Source organism: Pseudorasbora parva, chromosome 6, assembly GCF_024679245.1.
Source record: "Pseudorasbora parva isolate DD20220531a chromosome 6, ASM2467924v1, whole genome shotgun sequence".
In the NCBI taxonomy this organism is placed as follows: Eukaryota; Metazoa; Chordata; class Actinopteri; order Cypriniformes; family Gobionidae; genus Pseudorasbora; species Pseudorasbora parva.
In genome coordinates this window covers 26,970,393-26,988,976 of record NC_090177.1, presented here as the reverse complement: position 1 = coordinate 26,988,976, position 18,584 = coordinate 26,970,393, and the positions used below count along the sequence as shown (strand labels likewise).

General features: G+C 37.3%; 1 protein-coding gene across 3 annotated transcripts in view; it reads right to left on the bottom strand.

Annotated features, from left to right (window-relative positions):
• Positions 1-1,813: 1,813 nt before the first annotated feature.
• dnmt3bb.1 (DNA (cytosine-5-)-methyltransferase 3 beta, duplicate b.1) overlaps positions 1,814-18,584 on the bottom strand; it is a 76,006-nt gene continuing 59,235 nt past the window's right edge. For 2 of the 3 annotated variants that reach the window (XM_067446532.1, XM_067446534.1), the window contains 10 exons: positions 17,985-18,168; positions 17,805-17,889; positions 14,388-14,533; positions 9,029-9,046; positions 8,816-8,906; positions 7,412-7,560; positions 7,242-7,327; positions 7,040-7,109; positions 6,787-6,905; positions 1,814-3,605 (listed from right to left, as the gene is read on the bottom strand). In XM_067446532.1, the coding sequence (XP_067302633.1) occupies positions 3,464-3,605; positions 6,787-6,905; positions 7,040-7,109; positions 7,242-7,327; positions 7,412-7,560; positions 8,816-8,906; positions 9,029-9,046; positions 14,388-14,533; positions 17,805-17,889; positions 17,985-18,168 (1,090 nt within the window). In that variant the 3' untranslated portion in view covers positions 1,814-3,463. The remainder of the gene's footprint in view (positions 3,606-6,786; positions 6,906-7,039; positions 7,110-7,241; positions 7,328-7,411; positions 7,561-8,815; positions 8,907-9,028; positions 9,047-14,387; positions 14,534-17,804; positions 17,890-17,984; positions 18,169-18,584) is intronic. The other variant, XM_067446533.1, reaches the window with a different exon arrangement.

Below are 18,584 nucleotides of genomic sequence, written 5' to 3'. Positions count from 1 at the left end.
TCCAAGGTTTTTATTTTACGTCCTTCATGGGAATCAGGGCACTGGATTATATGTGTGAATTACATTTTTTCATATGTTAGCCTATGCATGTACTTGTACTTTTTGGTTGTTATGCCCATAATTACATAAGTGCGCAATCTGCGCATTATGGGTTCTCGAATGGTCCAATTCTCAACGATTCTCAACGAACATAAATTTTTATTCATACCATATTTTCTAGCTTCAAATGAGACAAACTAAAAATGGGTAACTTCTTAAAAAGGGTGATGAGACTAAAGTTGAGACCCCGTCTTATGTCTAGGTGTTGGTGACATTGTACATATCCATACACATCCTGTCCTAATGCAGGCATATTGTATTCATCAGAGTAGTGGGAGGGGCTATGACAACACACACCAAGACACTAAAATCAGGGCAATTTTTTAAACAGGTGCAAAACTGACAAATGAGGATACAAATGATACTATATGCCATAAGGCCTATATGCCACGTTACAAAGGTTTATTGTAAATGTGTTTTATTTAACTAAACAGTTACTAAAGTGCAATAAACATCTCGTGTAAATGATGTTATGTTCAACACTAAAGCGTTGAACTTATGAATGTACATTGATGCTTGATTATGTAATAAAAGTTGAAGGTATGGGTCTTCAAGGATGCCTGATGTTCTAGTTGCCTCTATTATGTTTATTTGTTTAATCTATTATACTTTGCTGACTGCACACTCACACTCACTGCACATTTGTGTGTACTTTAATCATATTATTCTCAGGTTAGGTAAAGTAAGCTGACTCTTAGGTATTTATACTTAGGTAAAGTAAGTATAAATAAGCATTTAACAATACAATTTGTAAGTGTAAACTCATTCTTGCTCAATGTCTTAAAACATTAAAATTCATTCAAAAGCCATTTTGTAATCAAGATTTCTTTTTACAGGTTACAATTCTTTCCTTTTCTTTACTATCATATATGTTTTTTAATAATCGCTAGGACACTTCTCAGTACTTTTTCAAAACTCTCCACACACTTCTAACCAACTTTCATCTTGGCACTAAAAGATCTAAGTTTTTTTTGTTTTGTTTTTATATTTAACTTCATAGGAAGTTAAATATAAGCCCTTCCTTGCCTTTTTCCCATAGTGCATCCCAGGGTGCCATGTGTTTCCCAGGTAAGCGGCGCACATGCACCCGGCCATCCATGTGATGTAAAAGAAAACCTGATTCATCAGACCAGGCCTTCTTCCATTGCTCCGATGTCCAGTTCTGATGCTCACGTGCCCACTGTTGGCACTTTTGGTGGTGGACAGGGGTCAACATGGGCAACAAACTGTGATGCACTGTGTATTTCTGACACATTTCTATCAAAACCAGCATTAACTTCTTGAGAAATTTGAGCTACAGTAGCTCGTCTGTTTGATCGGACCATGTGCATCAATGAGCCTTGGCCGCTCATGACCCTGTCGCCGGTTCACCACTCACTGTTCCTTCCCTGGACCATTTTTTAAAAAAAAGATACTGACCACTGCCAACCAGGAACATTACACAAAAACTGCAGTTTTGGAGATGCTCTGACCCAGTCATAGCCATCACGATTTGGCCTTTGTCAAATTCACTCAAATCCTTACACTTGTCCATTTCTCCTGCTTCTAACAGATTAACTTTGAGTTCAAAATGCCTAATATATCCCACCCACTAACAGGTGCCTTGATGAAGAGATAATCAGTTTTATTCACTTCACCTGCCATAATGTAATGCCTGAACAGTGTATGATCAGTGATAACCACATCATTAAAATCAAGCATTGTAGACAAAACACAAGCTTTGGAGTCTGTCTTTATTGGTTTTGTTTAGGATACTAACATTTTTTGGTTACTTTTTATCTTTTATACCATAAGTCCCAAAAGAAAAACAAATTGTATACAAAAACTATAAGAAAAAGTATAAAAAAATAAAGTAAACATAAATTGACTGTATAAAGGTAATGTTAATGTTCAAAAGTATAGATTAACATGTTCATTATGTTACCAAATCACAAGTAAAAAGACAGATTTATATATAAAATTTAAAGATCTACCAAGCAAAATATTAGGGTTATGATATCAATATTGTGTTTACACTACAATAAAAAACTTTAAAACAACAAAAAAACAATGACAGTAAGCACATATGTGCAGTGTTTGTCTATCAAGATGTGTACAAGACAATAAAGTGTATTCAAACACTGTTCCATGTTTTATGACGTATTAAAGGCTACTTTAGACTTCAAGCTTTGACTTTGGACAGTAGTTTTCATTAAGCATATAATTAGACATATAAAACAGTTTGTGTTACAGCATTAGGTCTATCAAACAAAAACAGAAAGCTTCTTCTCAACCCTTGTTCTCTTCAAAAGACACCACACATTAAGTGTTTTAGAGATAAGACATCAGTTTTAACAATCAGAGTGCTACAATGAAATGAAATGCGTGATACAATGTGTTATTTTTGGTAGCAACAGTAAGTATAAAAACAACAGTTTAAGTCAAATGAAGCATCTATGTGAGAGAACCCCATATAGAGCTAACATTACACATCTACACCAATCCCTCAACAGAGGTTAAAAAAATAAAAGGTATAATACGAAAGCTCTAAAAATGTGTTGAAATGTGTTAAAGTTTGTAAACATTATTTTCAAGGTTAAAATACAGTACACTGATCAATATCTTGAGCAATAACTTGACACTAATTACTTGTCAAGAAAACAATTGTATAATGTTTATCAGGCTAATGCCCTTGAGTTCTCCTAATAAAAACACCTTCTGGTTATACTGTTACTGTGCAATGTTACAGAGGGAATGTAGGCCTTATAAAACATGAATGAGAAATGAAATCTTTTAATGCATCTCTTGAAATGCATTTGTATAAGGGCTCACAGCATGGTGTTAAGTTTGCATTGGTAAATATCAAGTATTTTCCTCACACCACAATACCATGGAAATGTGTCACGTGCAAGTATTCTAAATCTATGACATGATAAGAAACCTCACGTTTGTGCATTTCTTAGCCTGGAATTTGGAAGATACCATAAAATGTTTTGTTCAATTAAAAAAAACTTTCAAGTTTGAAATTGTATGGCAGTTTTTTATCGAGTTTTGTATTGTGTCAAGACGAACCCTGGTAGTTTCAAAGACCTTGACAGGGACATCCATTTAAAAAATGTCTAGTATAAAAGCTAGCTGTGTTTTTACTAAGTGACGCTCTAAGTGTCACAGCACAGTGTCTACCTCGAGTTTGGTCTGATGGTGAAGGCTACCCTCATCCTCAAGCCAACCCGATTTATCAGCTCGTCTTTCCAAAGCTGAGATCGTTTTGTAAAATTGGAGACTAACTGGTCTCCATGAGCTCCTTATTGAGGACATTTGGTTTTGTACTTTGTTATTGTGTTTGTTGTGTGACTTTGGACTAACTGAACATGGACTACATGTGTTATTCACATGCAAAGTAGTCCTTCAGTGGGGCGAATAAGTGACGGATTACAGGAACACTCCAAGACCGTCCCAGCAACTTCTGCCTGGCACCACGGCCCATGTTGGACACATCCGTGTAGTGGACAGGAAAACCAAAAATCCTGACAAGAGAAAGACACATTTTTGGGTCAATAACGTGATGCTAATTTTCTCTCCATATCTGTTAATTTATTAAAAAATACATATGATTTGACATGAATTTAATTTAAACTTATTTTGCAATTTCTTAGGGAAATAAAGTAAAAGATAACAGGATGATATAACTGTCCTAATACACTCCTGAACAAAATCTTAAGACCAGGGGATGCATTGCAAGTTTTACACATTTCGCACTTGTGGATCATAACCGGGTTGTAAGTGCTGCTTCAAAATGCCAAAAGAAGAAACAGGAGCAAGAGACAAAAAATGATCATCATAATGATCATGATCTTCAGGATGGAGCTTCAGGTTGTGCAGGGATGTCAAACAGGAACTGGCTATGTGGATCTGTGGATCACAACATCTGCCTGACGAAGGACTTCTTCCAGGAGAATAACGTTGCTTTTTGGACCACCATGCGTGTTCCCCTGATCTATATCCCATTGAGAACATTTGGGGATGGATGGCAAGGGAAGTTTACAAAAACGGACATCAGTTTCAGACCGTGGATGCCCTTCGTGAAGCCTTCTTCACCACATGGAGCAACGTTCCCACCAGCCTCCTGGAAACAGTCGCATCAAGCATGCCGAAACGAGTTTTTGAAGTGATCAACAAGAACGGTGGGGCTACTCACTACTTTTTTGTCCTTTTTTGACACTTTTAGTACTGTTGTGCATTTATTTTTGGGCTATGGTCTTAAACTTTTGATCAGCTGATGAACGGCCTGTTTGAGTTTAAATGCAGCTTTCAATAAATTGCCTACTCTCTATTTTTTGTCTCTTGCTCCTGTTTCTTCTTTTGGTATTTTGAAGAAGCACTTACAACACGGTTATGATCCACTAGTGCAAAATGTGTAAAACTTGCAATCTCTTAAGATTTTGTTCAGCAGGGGGGGAATCCTTAAAAAGAAAGATTATTAAATGGTTTGTATAAATCTTTTAATATTATTTTATATTTATTACAAAAAAGTGAAGCAGTTTACTTAAATATTTAAATGATTTAAGACCCCCCCCCCCCAATTAAAGTCAAATATAAAATAGAAAAAGATTTCATATTCATAGACACCCATGACTGTTTAGTGTAATTAAATCTCTTAAATTGTCAGATCAATTTATCTTTTTATGAAATGACAAGGTTAGTTTGAGCTGTACAATGTCATATGATACAAAGAGAATTAATGATATATATTCATTAATGATTCATTGTAAATACTTTGAAGAACTATTTTGAAAAAAATTTAGAGGTGTCTACTAACAAGTAGGGCTGCAACAACTAATTGATAAAATAGGTTATTATCGATAATGAAAATAATAATTTCTTTGCTCTGAGACCATTAGTGTCGCTTTACAGTAGCTGAATAACATATTCCTTTGGACAAATCTCATATATGGAAAATAGCAGAGGACACAGAGTGAGCTGCTGAGGGAAAGGTATATGATCCAAGTTGTACAAAACATAAGAATGTTTTATGTTCATAAGCGCTTCAAACTAAAGCATAAGCGTTTACTGTGTCTTTTCCTGTCGTGCTTTGACAGATGCGTGCGCTGTTTAATGCCTCTAACGTGTTTTCCTCAGCACATAACATACATTTTATGATTATATCCTTATCTGTGAATGTTAGAAAGCCCCTCAAGTATTTCCATTTAGCATATTCTGACAACAAGTCAGTTAAACTTTTATGAGTCAAACAGATGGAGCATAGCAGAATAGGAGCCCAATAATTCTAACCGAATACAGATTTTGTAGCTGTTGTAGGTAGGTTTAAAATATGCATGAAACACATTATGAGTAATCATATTTATGAGAGACGTAACAGTAAAGGCACTATTGTTGGCCCATTAATGTAATATAATTACAATTTGCATACGAGTGAGTGTATGGTCAGCTTATGCCTCACACAAGTTAACATTTTGTGCTTCTGTTTAATTTAGACGTTTTAATTTCTGCTTTAAAATAGTAGGGCAATCAGGCTAGGCTTTAGCCTTGTCTGTGAAACCGGAGGATAATATACAGCATAGCCTACATACAGTACATTACATTTGTTTTCATAGGCTTTACATTATACATCGTTTGGAGGACAGCATTGGGTAGGATGTGGAATAATAATGTTTTAATTCACAAGTTCATACTTACATATTTTGCGTGCTGTCCAAGGGTAGTGAACCCAGAGCACTCACACACACATATATATATATACCTCTTATCTTGCTAATTAAGTTGATTAACGGAACATGCGCCTCCCATTTAAATTATTATTTAAAAAAATAAAAATAAATAAAGCAAATCATCAGCAGATTAATCGATTATCAGACTAGTCTAGCCCACGGACTGTTGGCTGAATGTCTGATGCATATGGCACACTTATCCAGAAACACTTCAGGAGTTTTGAAGTCGTCATCTGATTGGTTGAATTCTACATGATGTCCGCAAATATACTGTGAGATGTAAGTTTAGACGTGTTCCCAAGGAGTTCATGCCTATGTCTATTTGTGCATGAATAGTTTTAAAATGGCTAAAACGTGTTTAAAGAAGCAACACATGAAAATGTTCAAATTCCTTGAACTGTCCATGGCCATCGTGTAGTCCTTCTTGTTGAGCTCCGTATTGTATTGTTAGTTACATTTCTTTGGAAATTTTTACATCGATCCACATGGCTTACAAGTGGTCTTGTTATCCTTGACATTAAAATATGTGTTTTTCTTTTTCTCACAGATGTTGACATTTTTCAATGTTTTATAAGACATGCAGCAACACTATAAACCCGCTGGGTAGATCAGTGTGTTACCATTCGAATCTATGCACCTAACCTCCTTCAAATCGTCTCTACATTTTGACTCATCCGTATTTGTTGACAAAAATTATTTTAGTTATATTTTTTGTCATCACAAACTTATTTTTATTTAGTTTGTTTTCATCTGTGAAAAAAGTTTGTTGACGAAAACTATGATAAAAATTATATGTCAGCAATATTTCATTTTAAATTTTACTTGATAGACATTTTTAGAGTCAATTACACTTAAATCTTTGTTGAAAATGGTATAAAGGTTTTTCAAAACCATATAAACTTAACATAAATACAAAAAGTAGATTTCTAAGAATGTGACATTTGATATTTTTGACATTATCTGGCAGTTGTTAACATACCTCTCGAGCTCTGTGCACCACAGGATGTCCTCTTTGCCGTTCATCATGACAGGGAAGTGTTGGTCTTTACCCTGTTTGATGGAGTTGGAACGTGTTGTGATGGTACGCACCTTACCAAACTAAAGACAAAGAGAGTGAAGAGACTTTGCTTGATACAACCTGCTCAAGGTCATGAATCAATAAAATAAATCAATAAAGGGCTCGAGGGTTTACATTTTCACCAGAGCCTTTCATAGATGAAAAATTAAGTTACCCTGGCAACACGGCCGTGTTCCAAACAGTCCTGAAGTTCTAATTTATCCATGCCAGAGGCACACAGAGGCCTGAAAGAAATCAAAATTGCATTTAGTACATACATGACTTTTTTATTTGTATTAAATGCTGATTAAAAAGGTTTAGAGATGTTGTCTGGAGACTATTTAAGAGAATCCTGGGGTAGATGAGATGTCAAATACCTCTTCATTCCTGGCAGGTTTCCCCAGAAATAACGTGCCCTGTGAGCAGCTGATACCTCAATAGCATCAATCATCACTGGATTGCACTAGAGATACACAAAAACAAATTAAAATGATATACAACCAGATCAATCCATCTCCAACAACAACAGCCATTAAGAAACTCAAACCTCCAGGAATCGTGAGATGTCTCTCTTATCGTTGACGCTCATGGCAACCACGTTCTCAAACATCCAGAAGAAAGGTCGATCTTCTCCTTCCTTTGGTTTTGCTTCACTCAACAGGCGGTAAAACTCAAAAAACAGGCGTCCAGTCCCCTCTAAACATGATATACACAATATAATAAGCAAATCATAAAAAATAAACAAAACAAGCCTTCCATAGTTACTATAGCTGCTTTTCCACCGTCGAACCAAAGTGCTCTAAAGGCATTTTTACACAGCAAACGCGGCACAGAAACCGAATCTGAAGCAGCATTAAATCACAAAAATGTGCATTTACACAGACCATTACACAGGAATTAAAATCGCGGGAAACAATGTTTTGAACATTACTAATTTAAAACTACAGTTTTAACAAAGGGTTATAAATGAATTTAAAACAAATAATGAAATAATATATTATAGCCTAATAAAGTAAAAATAGCCTACGTATTTTTAAATAATTTTGTTCTGCGTAGTGCTTTTGATGTTTCTCATAATTCTGTAGGCCTAGGCCTAATTTAATTATTCTATTGTAGGCCAATTTATATTTATTAATAAAATTTTGCCTGATTGAACAAATGCTATAAATAAATTATATAGCCTATTACAGGTAGATCACAGCAAGAGTAAAAGTGGTCGAAAGTTTTTTTTCAAATAAACGTAAAAGTCACTTTGGAGAAGTCCCAACAATCAGGGCCGTCGCAACCGTGGGGGATACACTCACACTTTTCCCATTGACAGGGTTCAACACCCGCTCTTTTTCCGCCGTTTTGCAAAAACGATGAACTGCATTCGCTCCTCTATTTCTCTGGCCCCACTGTCTGTGCTCGCTACGGTAGCCTCCTCTCCCTTTACATAGAGATTTTTATAGCTTGATGCTCTTTAATATTTTGTTGCATTGTGAAAAGTTTCGGTGCATAGGACGGACCTGTCCGCGATCGTTCTCCGTGGTTCTGACCAAAGAAGAGCGCTTTGGAATCTCCATTGGGCACCAGGCTGCATAGTGTCTCTCTTTATAGCCAGGCTATAATTTTATGTTTGATGGCTTAGAAAATAATAGCACAACTGCACTTAACATGCTGCATAATTTGAGATATTATTAATGTCTGTCCTGCAACCCTAGTATAGAGGTTAAGCAGTTTGGCGAAAGGATACGTAGCACAAAACAGGATGACTTGATGACAGGATGAATGGTTTAACATTAAAATCATTTGAATAAAAATACACTGCCATAGATAGGATTACAAACACCATAATAATTCAACATGTGACATAAAACAGCTTGTAATCATAAATTATCTTCAAGCTTCAAGGTTTGTGGGGGAGAATGAAAGATTACAGTAATAATATTTGTAAGCTATAATGTCTTACCGTACAAGCCTTTCCTGGCAGGGTTGACAATCGAAAGGTCATTACAGGGACTTCCACCAATCACCAAATCAAAGGGCCCCCATTCAGCAATCTGACAGAACAGAACAATACCATCTAGTGTTAGCACAGCAGCACTGCACATTCACCTCAGGAACTCTGAAGATCCATTAATTTCTTTCCAAATGTTTTATTATACAGTCCAACAGCACTCACCCAATTTTTTTCAACCGCCTGGAGGTATTTTTCCCATAAGGATTTTATTTTGCCCATAAGGATTTAAAAAAAAAAGCCTTTAGTAAAAAGTTATAAGCCATGGACCAAACCAAACAGCTACGAGATGAATCACATTACAAACCTTTGATTTGAAGCAAAATCGTATTTGAAAACTGGACAAAAAGAAAGGTGTAAGACTGCGTATTTAACGAATTTAGTGATGGAAACATCCAATGTTGCTAATAACATAAAGTAAAAACATAAAATTATTGATTTACAGATGTTGAGATATATATATACAGTGGGTAGAGAAAGTATTCAGACCCCCTTAAATGTTTCACTCTGTTATATTTTAGCCATTTGCTAAAATCATTTAAGTTCATTTTCTTTCTCATTACTGTACACACAGCACCTCATATTGACAGAAAAACATAGAATTGTTGACATTTTTAAAGATTTATTAAAAAAAGAAAAAAAGAAATATCACATGGTCCTAAGTATTCAAGTTCAAGTTCAAGTTCAATTTTTATTTATATAGCACATTTCCCACAGCCCCCAGGCTGACCAAAGTGCTTTACAGAAGGTCAAGAATAGCATACATACATAAAAATAAAACCAGAAGAGAGTAAAAAATAAAAAGCAAAAAAAGAGCAAGTATTCAGACCCTTTGCTCAGTATTTAGTAGAAGCCCCCTTTTGATCTAATAGAGCGATGAGTCTTTTTGGGAAAGATGCATTACGTTTTTCACACCTGGATTTGGGGATCCTCTGCCATTCCTCCTTGCAGATCCTCTCCAGTTCTGTCAGGTTGGATGGTAAACGTTGGTGGAGAGCCATTTTCATGTCTCTCTAGAGATGCTCAATTGAGTTTAAGTCAGGATGCTGGCTGGGCCATTCAAGAACAGTCACAGAGTTGTTGTGAAGCCACTCCTTTGTTATTTTAGCTGTGTGTCTTGGGGTCATTGTCTTGTTGGAAGGTGAACCTTCGGCCCAGTCTGAGGTCCTGAGCACTCTGGAGAAGGTTTTCCACCAGGATATCTCTGTACTTGGCCGCATTCCCGATATCCCTTGATAGCAACCAGTCGTCCTGTCCCTGCAGCCGAAAAACACCCCCACAGCATGATGCTGCCACCACCATGCTTTTCTGTTGTGACTGTATGACTGTATTGGACAGATGATAAGCAGTTCCTGGTTTTCTCCACACATACCGCTTAGAATTAAGGCCAAAAAGTTCTATCTTGGTCTCATCAGACCAGAAAATCTTATTTCTCACCATCTTGGAGTCCATTAGGTGTTTTTTTTTTTTAGCAAACTTTAATGTGTCTTGTACTGAGGAGAGGTCTCCATCAGGTCACTCTGCCATAAAGTCCAGACTGATGGAGGGCTGCAGTGATGGTTGACTTTCTACAACTTTCTCCCATCTCCCGACTGCATCTCTGGAGCTCAGCCACAGTTATCTATGGGTTCTTCTTTACCTCTCTCACCAAGGCTTTTCTCCCCCCGATAGCTCAGTTTGGCTGGACGGCCAGCTCTAGGAAGGGTTCTGGTTGTCCCAAACATCTTCCATTTAAGGATTATGGAGGCCACTGTGCTCTTAGGAACCTTAAGTGCAGCAGACATTTTTTTGTAACCTTGGCCAGATCTGTGCCTTGTCACAATTCTGTCTCTGAGCTCTTCAGGCAGTTCCTTTGACCTCATGATTTTCATTTGCTCTGGCATGCACAGTGAGCTGTAAGGTCTTATATAGACAGGTGTGTGGCTTTCCTAATAAAGTCCAATCAGTATAATGAAACACAGCTGGACTCAAATGAAGTTGTAGAACTATCTCAAGGATGATCAGAAGAAATGTGCACCTGAGGTGAAACTGCACCTGAGTTTAATATGTGAGTATACACATAGCTCTGCAACGGGTCTGAATACTTAGGAACATGTGATATTTCATTTTTTCTTTTTTAACAAATCTGCAAAAATGTCAACAATTCTGTGTTTGTCTGTCAATATGGGGTGCTGTGTATACATTAATGAGAAAAAAATTAACTTGAATGATTTTAGCAAATGACTCCAATATAACAGAGTGTAAAATTTAAGGGGGTCTGAATACTTTCCTGAATACTAATATATATATATATATATATATATACATATATATATATATATATATATATATACATATATATATATATATATATATATATATATATATATATATATATATATATATATATATATATATATATATATGAGGCTGACATTTTTTCATATAGCCATAAAAATCATAATCAAAATAGAGTCAGACATGAAAGCCATGCTGCACCGACTACTGTCTGACTACTAGATGGCGTGAAAACAGCATACACAAGCTGCAAGACATTTACTCCATGCGTATGTGTATGTGTGTGTACACCCTACAGAAGCTTGCGATCTGCAAGTGAATGACGCCTCATGGTGCCATCCCAAAGAGTCATGAAATCACTCTCATGGACCTTTTCCTGGAACGGTATGTGTACTGTAATATGTGTACTCAGCTAGATTAACTTGTTACAGCACTTGCATGCTGTTGCCCTTGTTTTTTTGGTTGCTTCTATTGCTCTCCCCATATGTAAGTCACTTTGGATAAAAGCGTCTGCTAAATTATTTAATGTGTATGTGTGCATGCTGATTTACATGGAATATAATGTGTGTGTCCAAATCAGACCAAAAAAACACAACACAGGAGTGGGAAAAAAGAGGTAGTCATTCTTCTGGGATTGGGATGGGATTTTACCAGTTTTTTCACGGGATTGGGATGGGACAAGATTTTTTTTTGTGGGAGTGGGATGGGAGAGGTTTGAAAATCCACTTTGCTAAATGGGATTTTTAATTCAAGGACACAAATTTTGAACTTTTTTTCCAGCTGACAAAAATATGTTCATATTACAATTATTAAACGTTTTTTCTAGGTTATGTGGCCTAGTAAATATTCCATTTTATAATTTGGAAACGTTACTTTTGAATGTTCTTAAACAAGTGTACATTTTTAAAAAAGTTAGATGAACGTCAACTAAAATGTTTCAGAAAAAAACTTCCACGAACAATGTATAAATAACGTTTTTGTGCTAATATCTTTTAAAAAAAAAATATTAAAGGGGGGGGGGGCACTCAGTTTCAGTCAATCTCATGTCAATCTTGAGTACCTATAGAGTAGTATTGCATCCTTCATATCTCCGAAAAGTTTTCAGTTTTATTATATTTATAAAAGAAATATGGGCTGTACTGAATCTTTCCGGAAAAAAACAAGCACCTGGAGGCGTATCGTGTGGGCGGAGCTACAGAATGACGAGAGTGCAAAGCGGTGACGTCCTCAAGCGTGGAGAAACCCATGGCTATCGAGCTCAGCTAATAGATATATGATCCAGAATCATTCAGAGGCTGAAATAAATTGAACAGGAGAAACAGCAACAGCAGGATGTCCGTCTCTGTGGTATGTACTGTATTTAGTGGCCTGTCAACATTGTGTGTCTTTACTCGCAGTTTATGAGGACATGATTCGGTTTATGGACTATTGTATGCGACTAAACCTTTGCAGTAGCAAGCAACACGGTTTTGCACGTCAGACTAGTGTAACGTTATACATAGAACAGCAATGGAGTAACATTAACCATTAGCGCATTTGAATGACGAAGCACGCGATCGTGTCGTTTACTGATGTTTACTCACGTGACGATAGCCGACAGCACAGACATTTGAAGCAGTTTTACTCACTGGCTGCTTCCAAAGCAGGACCGAACCTTTATCGCTGGGACCGCTCCGTCAAAAACACACTTCTTTGGTATGATTTGGTAAAGTCCTGACAGCAGTGAACGGTGGAGATCCACTTTTGCGACGCGACTGAAGCGATGTTGTGAAGCTTCCCGTCATTTCTGCTTTCAAATCGGTTCAAATGCAGCGCTGCCTTCCCGGAATGCTGTGCTGAAGCGTTGGAGCCGCTTGATCACTTGTCACCCATAGGAATAAAGTGGAGCGCGGCGCCTGGATCGACTGGATCTGCACCTGAGAGAGTGTTTATGGGCGTGCATTTCCTCTCTCGCTCTAGTCACGCGCGTGCGCACCCTACCGGGAGAAGAGCCCGTACGGCCCATACAAGGACCTTCCGCTCTATCAACGTCAAGCCGAGCCATACTTGAAAAAAACTCTCCGAAACTTGTAAGAAACCGGAAGGAGTATTTTTAACACAGAAATACTCCATCAAACGTCCAACATTAGTTTTTGAAACTTTGTCTATGTTTAGGATGGGAATCCAAGTCTTTAACAGTGTAAAAAGCTCAGTATGCATGAAACAGCATTTCACCCCCCCAACATTCTATTAATGATATTTGAAGAAAGTCTGTTCTAAACTTTAGGAAAACCTTGCTAGAATGTTTCTAGAACGTTCCCTTTTAGCTGGGTTGGAATTCCTAGTTTTTGAACAACAAAAAAAGAACATTCAACATTCCAACATGAAGTGCATCTTTTTCTCAATCGTAGCTAGTCCCTAAGGAAACACATCTTGAACACATCCGAGTAATCCGTATAATTACCGGTCACTGGGTTCATAGATGGCATTTAATTGGATATTCCAGATGTTCTGCTAAAGGAAACTATGGGAATGGCCTGTGTATGTCTTCACCCTTGGCACATCTGTGTGTGCTAGTACAAGAGCATATCTGGAGCTTGACTCTTTTCAGGCCTTCTCATTCTTTCAGTGTTTCATAAATAGCCCAACCCAGGGCCCCAAAAAACCCCTTTAATATATCCCTTCTCTCTTTTCTTCTGCGACAAGAGCCCTTTCATACATCCCTCTCTGCGATCCCGCCCAATCCAGCCTCGCAACAACAATGGGTGAGTGAATGAGTGATTGAATGGGAGGGTGAGGTGGTGAATGGATGAACTGAGAAGAGGGGATTTAGCAATGGAGAAAGTGCTTTTGTGTTCTGTCACTAAGGCTTAAGACAACTTGTGGCTCTCTGTGTGGGTCTGAGCATTTGAATGTGAGGTGGAGAGATAATAGAAGCCAAACAGAAACTTGGAGGAGTGATGACAAAGACCAGACTCAGGTGAGGCCATTAGCCTTATCAAGTGCTGTTGAAACAAGCAACACGCTACTAAACAAATAACCTTGGGCCAGGTGTGTGTGGCCTGTGATTGCGCCAAACGGTCTCTACACATTCTTTTATCAAATGAAACAGTGAGGGAATAGAGAAATGAGTCTTACTAGGTTAATATAAAAGCTGATTATGTAAAAAACAACAGTAACATAGTTTTCACAGACCTGACAAATCATTAAATTATCTCCAGTGAAAACGTGAAATATTTCAGCCAAAAACAGATAACAGTTAACTCACGTTTTTTCTGGTGATGTTCCGAACGTCATGGACATACTGGATTTTTCCTTCATGTCGGACAACTCCCACTGAAATTGAGTCCTCACATACTTCCGATGCAATGTACAAATCAACCTTGAAGCCCAAGTCCCGAAGCACCAGATAACCTGCAAATTAACATAAAAACATTCATAGTAAGAGACTTTAAATTCAGAGTGAATAGCACTCATAATCACTATTGTCTTAAATTCTGGCCTAGGGTGAACAAACGTCTCGTTATAGACACTCCCGTATACTTCAGCTATATTTTTAGTGTCCAGACTTATAATAAAAAAAAATCATATTTTGTCCCATATGCTGTTATTTCTTTCCTAAATGTCTTTGCAAGGTGATCATTTGAAAGTGAGCAGGGCTGAACTGGGACTAAAATTTGGCCCTGGCAAAACCAGCCCATCTGGCCCATGAGTTCCCCGGTGAATGTTTTTGCTGGTGTTAGGGCCTTAAATTGGAGTATCTAAATAAAAGGACAGGGACAAATAATGATGGATATTATGTATACTTAATATTGCACTTTTGTCAAATGCACAGCAAAACACTGATTTTGAGCTAGGATGCAGTTAAGTAAATGTGCTGCTTTTAAATGCTGTCATCATTTACTGAATCTCATGCCGTTCCAAACCTGCATGATTTTCTCTCTTCCGTGAAACACAAAAGAAGATATTTTGAAGAATGTTGACAACGAAACCATTTAGGCTACCACTGAATATTGTAAAAACAGACTCAAAATATTTTCTTGTACATTTTTGGGTTGAACTATCCCTTTAAAATTGAACTAGCCCCAATTTAAAGAGCTAACACCTAATTTATGCAAGACACTGATATCTATGGAGTTAGAAATATGACAAAATTATCTGAATTTGAATTGCATAAATCTGAATTATTGACAAGTGTAATCTAACAAAATTGAATATTATGTTGCATTTTACATAGTACTGAATTAGATTTTTTTTAAATGTTGAATATAGAGCATTTGAAATCCAACATCTAAAATGTTTTTATGTCAAAATTGTATAGACATGTATTTTAAAACAGCAGATATTTTGTTCTGAATTAATAGACTGCAAATATTCCGTTTTTGAAAATACAGATTCAAGATTTCAGATAGAGAAGAAATTCAGATCACCAAATTCAATATTCTAAAATTCAAACTGCAGAAATTCAGATCTCACAGAAAGTAGGCCAGAGATCATCATCAGGGAAGAGTAAAGGATGTCAGAAAATTCAAACGGAGCACAGTAAAGGAATAAAGAGAGGATCAAACAGCCCTTTTATACTTTTTAGTTTAGTTTAGATCAATGCACGGAAAAAGAGATTTTGGCTAGTGTGCGTGATTTACAAATCGCTGATTAGTGAAGAAAATCTAAGCATTTGACGTCATTCTCCAGGGCTGAATCCAAAATTGCCCCCTAAACCCTCACTATTCCCTACTTTAGTCCACTAATACCATTAACTTGAAGGAGTGAATGAATGTAGTACCTATTGACGGTTTAGTTTCATGTTTAAAACTATCATTGCATTTTATTATTTGTATATCTATCTCAATCAATCTCATAACATAATTTATTGCTGTTTTATTTTTGCAGTTTAAATGAATTAATTTGATTGGTAACAGCCCTAATGTCTTAGATATTACCACAGAATCAATATATTCATACCATCAAAAATCCCCCCAATACACTGTACAGTACATACAATTTGCTATGTACTCTACCTGATAGGCCAGAAGTTAATCAATATCAAATCAAATTTTGAAACTTGTGACAATGCCCAGCGCTATAGTGTAAATGTTTTTTACTTGAAGCAAATACTACCTTTACCTTTATTTTCTTGTCACCAAAATGCTTTGTTTACATGTTAAAAACACAAACATTTTCTACTGGGAGGCAATGCCCCCAGAGAGCCCCCTAAATGTATTTAATTCGGAAACATGTCACCTTTTTCACCACTTGTCAGTTTGCAGGTATTGAGGGTATAGGGGGCGATTTCAGATTCAGCCCAGGTCTGTTTAACAAAATAGTAGTCTTATAGCAGTAGTAGACTACTGCTTCTTAAACTGTACAGGGCAGGTCCTAGATCAGGCAACTTTTCTGTAACACTTAACGCGTTTCACAAAACAAATGTGTATCCGATATATAAAATATTAATCAGCACCCGGCCTGTTTTATTTAATTATGCAGTAAACCACATGAAAAGAGAGAAATCTAGCCGAAATCTCTTTTTCCGTGCATTAATCTAAAATAAACAAAAAAGTATAAAAGGGCTGTTTGATCTTCTCTTTATTCCATTACAAATAGGAAATGAAATGATCAGATGGTGCTCTGTTCGACTTTGCTGACATGTGACCAGTGAACTCAGAGAAGAATAGAGAAAACCAGCAGCCATATCAACCTGTAGCCCAAGACTGGTTTCCCACTGAAGCTAAGCAGGGCTGAGCCTGGTCAGTACCTGGATAAGAGACCAACTGGGAAAACCAGGTAGCTGCTGGTAGAGGTGTTAGTGAGGCCAGCAGGGGGCGCTCACCCTGTGGTCTGTGTGGGTCCTAACGCCCCAGTATAGTGATGGGGACACTATTCTGACAAAGAGCATCGTCTTTCAGATGAGACGTTAAACCGAGGTCCTGACTCTCTGTGGTCGTTAAAAATCCCAGGATGTCTTTCGGAAAAAGAGTAGGGGTGTAACCCCGGCATCCTGGCCAAATTTGCCCATTGGCCTCTGTCCATCATGGCCTCCTAATCATCCCCCTATCCTGATTGGCTTCATCACTAGGTCTCCTCTCCACCAATCAGCTGGTATGAGGTGAGCGTTCTGGCGCAATATGGCTGCCGTCGCATCATTCAGGTGAATGCTGCACATTGGTGGTGGTTGAGGAGATTCCCCCCTTCAATGTAAAGCGCTTTGAGTGCCTTGAAAAGCGCTATATAAATTGAACTAATTATTATTATTATTATAGACTATATAGTAAATTATATATTGTGTGTCTGATATGAACAAAACAGTCAAATTATAACTGTCTGAAAGGATTGTTATTTCCACTTCCATAGACATCAGCGTGTTTTTGCTGCTACTTATGTGCATTTAAATGTCTGAAACCTAAAATAAACATGATGTGGTTGAAAACACTGAATCGTTGTGATATGTGTCGAGCACTGAGCACATATGTCTCTGACTCAGCACCAACCAAAGCAAAAGCAATCTTTTGCAAAAAAGATCAAAAAAGAAATTTGCATCTGATTCGATCCGGTACATACCGGTTGTATAGGTAGCGGTGCTATATTAGCACCGGTTTTGGTACCCAGCCCTACTTATAATACTTAAAAATGAGACAAAACGGCATTAAAATAAACAAAAACAAGTAAAAAGAAAAGGTGAATAATTGACCTGTCGCAATTCCATCAAACAGTGAAAGGACTCTGATTGGACGTCTCTGCTCTGCTGGGACTGCAGGGTAAATTTTTGGACTTTCCTGGAAGAAAAGAAAGCTGTATAATTGAACAGCTTTGCAAACTGAGAATTTCTCTCTCTCTGTAAAAGTTAATTTTACAAAAAAGTGAGACTCACAAACTCCTGTCCATTGTCATTGACAAAGAACTCTTGTAGTTTCAGGCTCCAGTCGTGGCGTTTCTTTAACACGCCGTACAGCTGCAGCGGTTGACACATGTAGCAGCGCCATGGGTCTAGATCACGGGCGCTGTTGGCCGCTCCTGCTCCCACTAATATATCCAGACAGTCGACACAGAAACACCTGCAGGCAAAGACACTGATCAAAGACAGCCTTTAAAAAGTCAAATGAAACTGACTGTTTTGAAGGTGAAGTTTGAGTTTAATGTGTAAGCCATTTGTAGGGTGAAACTGTGGCATTTTTTAAAACAATGCATTTTGCCTGAGTGGCCTGACATGAGTTTGGAGAGCCAAGGCCTAAAAAAAAAACTGTAGCCTGTATCAACAGCTGAAACCATTGCACAAAATTATTTTACAGTTTAACACAAACGGCTAACCTTTACAGACCTATCTAAGTTTCCAGGAGTGACAAAAAAGACCAAAAAAATGTTATCAGAATGGATGTACTTTTTATATATTTAAGAGGGAGTACATACTTGTGCAGGCAACAATTCACAGGTTCTGACTACATTTTTATTAAAGAAATGAAAAATACAATAC